This window comes from Nanorana parkeri, unplaced genomic scaffold (genome assembly GCF_000935625.1).
Source record: "Nanorana parkeri isolate BGI_ZX_2015 unplaced genomic scaffold, ASM93562v1 scaffold1605, whole genome shotgun sequence".
In the NCBI taxonomy this organism is placed as follows: Eukaryota; Metazoa; Chordata; class Amphibia; order Anura; family Dicroglossidae; genus Nanorana; species Nanorana parkeri.
The window spans coordinates 127649-135190 of record NW_017307873.1 but is presented as its reverse complement, the minus strand read 5'-3'; the positions used below and the strand labels follow the sequence as shown (position 1 = coordinate 135190).

The following is a 7542-nucleotide window of genomic DNA, read 5'->3' as shown; positions in this document are numbered from 1 at the left end:
GGTTGGCAGTTCCCAGCCTAGAGCTCAAGAGGCAGAGACACAGATTGGCTCCCTCTGCCCGGCCACCCAATCTATGACTACGCTGGTCCTGGCCCAACACCAGAAATGTGAGACGCAAAGAATCAGAACGCTCGTCAGATCCATTCACAGCCAAGTATTTGGCCCCTTTTTCTAAAAGCAGCTCGTCTGCAGGTGGGGCATCACTTAAAGCCGGTCCTGCCCCAAAATTCTAAAATCATGACCGATAAGTTCTGACAGATCTAAGACAGATCATAGAGTACATATGGAGATGCTCAGACTTGGAGCCAATGTCATGGTCTTTATTACACACGAGACTTCCCCCACATACATTCAGAGCCCAAACACGGCAACGTCCACCGATGACTTCAGATACTCGTTCCCGACTCCGACCAACTCCGCCAATGAGGAACCTGAGGAGACAAAATGCGAGTACGTTATCCTTCCCGCCATTTATACAGATTGATTCCTAAATGACAGCAACCCATCAGACATTCACTAAAACAGACCTGTGCCTTCTCCGTGCAAAGTGACAGGTTCTCTTTAAGTCTTATTCTGCCCAGAGTCCTTTAAAGTGACATTAAAGTCAAAAAAATGTTTCCTCCCCCCCCCATGTTAGTGTTAGCACTTAGCTTAAATGATGTCTCTTAACCCGATCTTCTTCTTCTCTCCTGATGTTTTCATCTGTCCCTCCTGCGGTGCGGCGGGTCTCCGATCCAGCGCTGACTGCTCTGTCCCTCCGATCCCACTGTGTCTGCATGCTGGTGCACGCGTCCATAGACTTACCTTGCGTCTCTGCTCGTCTCCCGGCCGAGAATCGGAACTGCGCATACCCCCAAGACACTTTGCGGCCGTACTAGCAGTTCCCGATTCTCGGCGCGGTAACGAGGTAAGTTTAAACCTAATTAAAGAGGGGTTTTTTTTTTTTTTAAACTTCTTGCCTATATCTCTTGCTTGCTAGCAGTAGATGTAGGCAAAAAAAAAAACCGGAGGGTTTAGAACCCCTTTAACCCTTGCAGTGCTCATTTTGGTCTAGGCGGGTGTAAAAATAGATACTCACCCAAACCTTGTTCACACCTGGCTATTGGGACTTGTCCGTGCAGCCCCTCTCCCCCTCCACTCAGGCAGTCTAAAAAGGTGCCCATACACTGCACGATTCTCGTGCGGGAAATCCCGCGATCGTACGAGAATCGTGCAGTGTATGGAAGGCGTGCGACCGTTTCTACTGTACGGTCGCACGTCTTCCGAACAAGCAGGCTAGAAAACCCGCCGGGAATCAGACGATTCTCGGCGAGTTAGTGGCCTGCTGGTCCGACAACTGCCGAACGGGCCGGTGTGCGCACGTGCACACAGCCCGTTTGCAGTCATCGTAAGCCCGCCCCTCATTGCAGTCACCGTAAGCCCGCCCTTTGGGGGGCAGGCTTGCAATGATCGCAAGTACGATCTGCCTGTCCAAGATGGGCAGATCGGACGTTTTTTTAAAGTACTTTACAACCCTCGCAAGACAAAAGTCTTGCGAGGGTTGTAAAGTGTATGGGCACCTTAAGGATCCACGACTCATCACATCTAAAAGGTGGCCATACACTGTACAACCATCGCAAGACTTTAGTCTTGCGATGGTTGTACAGGGATTTAAAAAAAACGTACAATCTGCCTATCTTGGACAGGCAGATCGCACTCTCGATCATCGCAAGCCCGCCCCCCTGAGGGGCGGGCTTCCGATGACCGCAATGCTGAACAGGCAGTGTGCGCGTGCGCACATCGGACCGTTCGGCATTTGTCTTCCGAGCACCGTTCAAACCAGCCGAGAATCGTACGATTCCCGACTGGTTTTCGAACATGCTGGTTCGACAGAAGACGTGCGACCGTACAGTAGAAACGGTCGCACGTCTCCGTTCACACTGCTCGATTAACGTCCGAAAAACCGATCGCATACGATTATCGTACGATAATCGTGCAGTGAATGGGCACCTTAATACAGTGTATTGGATGCGAGGAACATTCCATTGCCGGAGCACAGAAGAGAGGGAGAGAGGCTGCAGGGACCAGGCTCGCAGTCAGGAGCGACCGAGGTTTAGGAGAGTGTCTTTATTTTACACCCTAGACATGGAGATGGACGGCCGGTATGGAGGATCGGGGCACTCGTGGTGTGGTTCCGACTGTAAATCGGTGTTGATCCAAGAGGTACATCCACGGTAGAGTGTAGACAAGAAGAGGGGACTTTGTCCGAAGTGCCGTAGGGGGTCTGTGCGGTGTGGAGGAGAGGCAGGGAGATCGCTGTGGTGTCGACAATGGACAGCTTCGTTAGCTAGCCAGTGTTCTCTGTGCCCTCTCTTGGTTTCTTGAACATTTACATTTCACAGGTTCTCCTCCTGTTTTCCAGGGCTGCATACACGCCTCTAAGCCAACTTTTTGCCCATCCGAGAGCGCTGTTTACATGTTTTTTCTGTTCAACGGGAAAATTAGCAGCTTTCTGAGTATATTCGACGACTAAACAAAATGCTATACCAGATTGTACTAAAGAAAGGAATAGAGCCCATGGATATGGATCAAGTAAGAATGAAACAGATCCTGAGAGGCGCTCTGAGTTCTGACCCTATCTGGATCCAGTTGAAGACTTTACAAGGAGGTACCTCTTTGCGATACTCTGATCTCATTAAGATGGTGAGGGAGGAAGAGGCTATCCTAGAGGAGAAAAAGATCCTGCACCCCCTTCTCTTTCCTAATTCCCCTTCCTCAACTCCAACCTGCACCCCCCTCCTCAACTCCAACCTGCACCCCCTTCTCTTTTTTAATTCCACTTCCTCAAATCCAACCTGCACTCCCTTCTCTTTCGTAATTCCCCCTCTTAAACTCCAATGCCTTTTTTCTCTCCCCATCTTCCCAATGTTTCCCCGGTCCTGCCCCACAACCCCTTATGCCTTGCCCTGGTTCAGAGCAGGGATCCCTGGACATGCCAGTGTTGATCCCCCTCGCCCCCCCTATCCCATGCTTTCTTTCCTCAACCAATACCATGACAGCTCCCTCAACACTTTCCCTGCTAGGACCTAACACCCTCTCCAAGTTTACTCTTTGGCCAATGTGTATTCTCTCTCCATCGCAGGAATGGTCCCTTCATGCACCATTGTCCACCAAGTATGTTCATTGCAGCACAGCCATGAAGGCATATACTCCAACACTACCAGGGCACTGGGCCTTTTCCTTCTTCTTAAAACCTGTTTATACCCGCAGTTTAGTCATCGTCTCTTCAACTTTATTTAAAATGACACTAAATTCAGGAGTTGAATCTTAAACAAGCATTCACTTATTAACTATAACCAAAAATGTATCTTATTTGTGTATCACTCGGCTGGAGATCCTCCAATCATCTCTGAATTGGTGCCGACACTGTCCTTCCTTCTGGAGGGGGGGCTATGTCTGTTCTCCATGGCCCCTGTGTGTGTTGTAAAGTAGTCACCGCTCCAAGCTCGCTCCCGGGATGGACTAAAATCTCATGTTTAGTTTACTAATTTGTATTGAGATTGTAGTCCATCCCGGGAGTGAGCTTGGAGCGGTGACTACCGTACAACACACACAGGGACCATGGGGAACAGACGTAGCCCCCCTCCAGAAGGAAGGACGGTGTCAGAGATGATTGGAGGATCTCCAGCCGAGTGATACACAAATAAGATACATTGTTGTTTATAGTTCAGGGACCTGAATGTATTTTTAAGATTTAATTCCTGAGTTTAGTGTCACTTTTTTTAAAAGGTAAAGACCCGCAAATGGTGTTGAATGGATATTTTGTATTTGTGCATATTCATTATGCCTTCCTCTGGTAGAAGGTACCAGCCTGATTTTGGAACAGCTTACTCTCTTCAATGGGCACAGCACTAAGTGAGTCGCTTATAGATTTCCTTCCTTCCCTTGCCACGTGTTAAAACTAAACTTTTTAATAAAAACACACACACACAACCTTTGCTTACATTACATGTAAAGATGTCGCTCTGTCCGCTCTCCAGCATGTCGTCAAACTGATCGTCTGTGAGTCTCTGTCCGGCTGTGAAAAGACAAGATCATCAAACGGGGGCCGAGAATTCTTCATACGTCGTTACCTGCAGACCCTTATGGCCTCCGTTCTGTGTGCCCATTTAAGCAGACTTGATTCTCTCAAGATAAGAGAATCAAGACTGTTTAAATGGGCACACAGAACGGAGTCAGAGATCAGCTGGACAGACATTAAGGACATAGCAATGGTTCTACAAACTGACCACACAGAGGGTGTAGGTGGACCCATTCCTACAATTCCCCAGTGCTTATGTTGCGGTGGTGCAGTGTATTGAACCAGCAAAAATGCGTCTGTAAAATGGGTGGGGCTTATCAAGAAGTGGGAGGAGCTTCACTAGACAGAGACTTGTATTTTACACTGTATACATGCAATGAAAATTCAACTCAAAAGACCTTGAACTTCTGAACATCGGCCCTAAGAGAGGACAGAGAGAAATCACTACCAAGCTAGTGACATACAGACCGAGAGATAGAAGACAAAACATGCAAATAGTGGTAGGACGCAGTCTGACTGACCATGCCAATGTGGACGGGAGCTATGCTGGTCATGCCAATGTGGACGGGAGCTATGCTGGTCATGCCAATGTGGCCAGACGGGAGCTATGCTGGTCATGTCAATGTGGCCAGACGGGAGCTATGCTGGCCATGGCGAAGCGGACAGACAGGAGCTATGCTGGCCATGCCAATGTGGCCAGACAGGAGCTATGCTGGCCATGGCGAAGCGGACAGACAGGAGCTATGCTGGCCATGGCGAAGCGGACAGACAGGAGCTATGCTGGCCATGGCGAAGCGGACAGGAGCTATGCTGGCCATGGCGAAGCGGACAGACAGGAGCTATGCTGGCCATGGCGAAGCGGACAGACAGGAGCTATGCTGGCCATGGCGAAGCGGACAGGAGCTATGCTGGCCATGGCAAAGCGGACAGACAGGAGCTATGCTGGCCATGCCAATGTGGCCAGACAGGAGCTATGCTGGCCATGGCGAAGCGGACAGACAGGAGCTATGCTGGCCATGGCGAAGCGGACAGGAGCTATGCTGGCCATGGCGAAGCGGACAGACAGGAGCTATGCTGGCCATGGCGAAGCGGACAGGAGCTATGCTGGCCATGGCGAAGCAGACAGACAGGAGCTGTGATGACCATGCCAGAGTGGAGAGACGTGAGCTGTGATGACCATGCCAGAGTGGAGAGACGGGAGCTGTGATGACCATGCCAGAGATCATCAAACGGGGGCCGAGAATTCTTCATACGTCGTTACCTGCAGACCCTTATGGCCTGTGTTGTTGGGTTTTGAGCTTGTGTCAATACAGCCGGCTTTCCAGGTGCATTTGGCCTCAGTTTGAGACACTCCTGAAATCATTGACAGTTCACCGACAGGTGCATTTGGCCTCAGTTTGGGACACTCATGGTACACATCGTTGATAGTTCACCGATAAGTGCATTTGACCTCCTAATTCACATCAAACTGCTTCACGCTGCTTTTGCATTCCCGTTCATTTGTTTGAGCCGAGAGGTAGTTCCGAGACAAACAAAAGCTATCCGAAACAGGTCCTTAGATCCTTGGTACCCAACTTGCAGTCCAAGGGTCATATGCATCCCTTTGGTACCTACTGTGCAGCCCTAGCAGACAGAAGCAGGGGGCATTGGTTTGTAAGGAGGCTGCAATAGCAGTCATTGCTAGCAGTCTAATGTAAGATGCTTCCAGTCTCTGTCTGCACCCAAACCCGCAGGCTGCCTCTGACCATCTCATGACCTCACAGCTGAGGCCCCCCATTATCAAACAAGCTGACTACCACTGCTGCCTTGGAATAAACCAGCAGGGATTACATTTTTCTTTTGACTTCTAAAACCTAGCAGAGGAACTTGAGAACCACGTGGCACTTTCTGAACTTGCACGACAAATATTTGCATCTATCCAGCCTTGGCACTTATGCCAAACAACTTACCAAAGCCTAATATGTTAACCTCAACCCAACCCTCTAATGACCATTAAAGGACAGTTTTAACTTTGTTACAATGTAGGAAGAGGAATCACCAGCACTCAGTAGAATAATCCAACATGGCCATTTATTGGACATAGACTTCACATAATCACATAGCCTCTTCAACAGACCCTGCGGGGTCTCGAAACGTTGGCTCTTGTGATTGTGCGACGTCTATGTCCAATAAGTGGGCATGTTGGATTATGCTACTGAGTGCTGGTGATTCCTCTTCCTACATTGTGTCTGCACGGTGCCATCCGGTGTTCATCACTACAAGCACCATTGTCTACACAGGCCTCGATTGCTGCAAGGTGTGCGGAGGATTTCCCCTTCTATCCAATTTGTTACAAGTCGTCCTTTAAGGGATGGCTTCTCGGTTTGATTTTGACCTTTGCTCCCATTACAGTGATCAGAGCTGCACAGCCTTTCTTCAGCAATGTCCCTGCCAGGACCTCATCATCCTGCTCCAGTGCGCCACGGCCCTATTCATTCATATAGGGTTAGCGGTACTCCACAAGACCCCCCACCATGAGTATGGCTCCCCATCCATGCTCGCTACAATTTGGGCTTGTTCTTTCCATTGCTACAACTGATGGGAGAGTGTTAGCTCCCCTGGAAAAAGTGGACTGGAGCCTCAGAGGTTCTGAATAATCTAATATATCCAGCAACATGTATGAAGCCCAAATGCACCTAGGTCACCTTTTATGATTGTGTTTCTTCTTGTAGGGCACCACACACACCACAACATGTTTCAAGTATATAAAGGGATCGGCAGATAATGAACAAGGGGATTAAAACAAATGAGGGGCATCTATAGATAAGGTGACAGTGTCCAAAACAAAGCTTATTGAGCTGTAAAAGACGTACTGATCTGAAGCTGCCTTTTGATTCTGTTGACGTTGCTCTCCCTGTACCGCGTCTGGATCAGGTTGCAATGATTAATGACTTCGATGAACTGCTTGGAGAGGACACCATGCTGCAAGATATAATGACAGAGAATATTCCAAATGTCATCCACTATATCACAATGTTCTAAAGAGATTCCAAAAAGGAGAGCAGGTCAATTTTTCCCTTGAAGGGCACCTGTCATGTACTTGCAGCAAATTCTGAGCCACCCCTATAATGGTCACCTGAATGTAATCACTGACGAGACTGTCACATAATGATATGCTTGCTGTTCAATATTCTTATTACTTGTGTAGATCTGTAGATTCCCTTCCTATACATAGATTGCAAGATAGAGTTTTTATCTTCCCTTCTCACCATCCCTTTCCCTCCACTCTCGTCATCCCTCCCCAATTTCCTCGCCATTCCTTTCTCTCTTCCCCCATGTTCCACCATCTCCCTCACTTGCCATCGATCCCTCCTGCTCTCACTATCCATCCCTCCCTCCTCCTCCTCTCTCTATCCATCCATCCCTCCTCCTCCTCTCTCCATCCATCCATCCCTCCTCCTCCTCTCTCCATCCATCCCTCCTCCTCCTCTCTCCATCCATCC

General features: G+C 49.0%; 1 protein-coding gene across 1 annotated transcript in view; it reads right to left on the bottom strand.

Moving 5' to 3' along the window:
* Positions 1 to 351: 351 nt before the first annotated feature.
* LOC108799017 (syntaxin-4-like) overlaps positions 352 to 7542 on the bottom strand; it is a 12009-nt gene continuing 4818 nt past the window's right edge. Inside the window, exons 6-8 of the mRNA XM_018570828.1 lie at positions 6913 to 7021; positions 3974 to 4057; positions 352 to 431 (exon numbers count right to left, since the gene is read on the bottom strand). Of these exons, the coding sequence (XP_018426330.1) occupies positions 352 to 431; positions 3974 to 4057; positions 6913 to 7021 (273 nt within the window). The remainder of the gene's footprint in view (positions 432 to 3973; positions 4058 to 6912; positions 7022 to 7542) is intronic.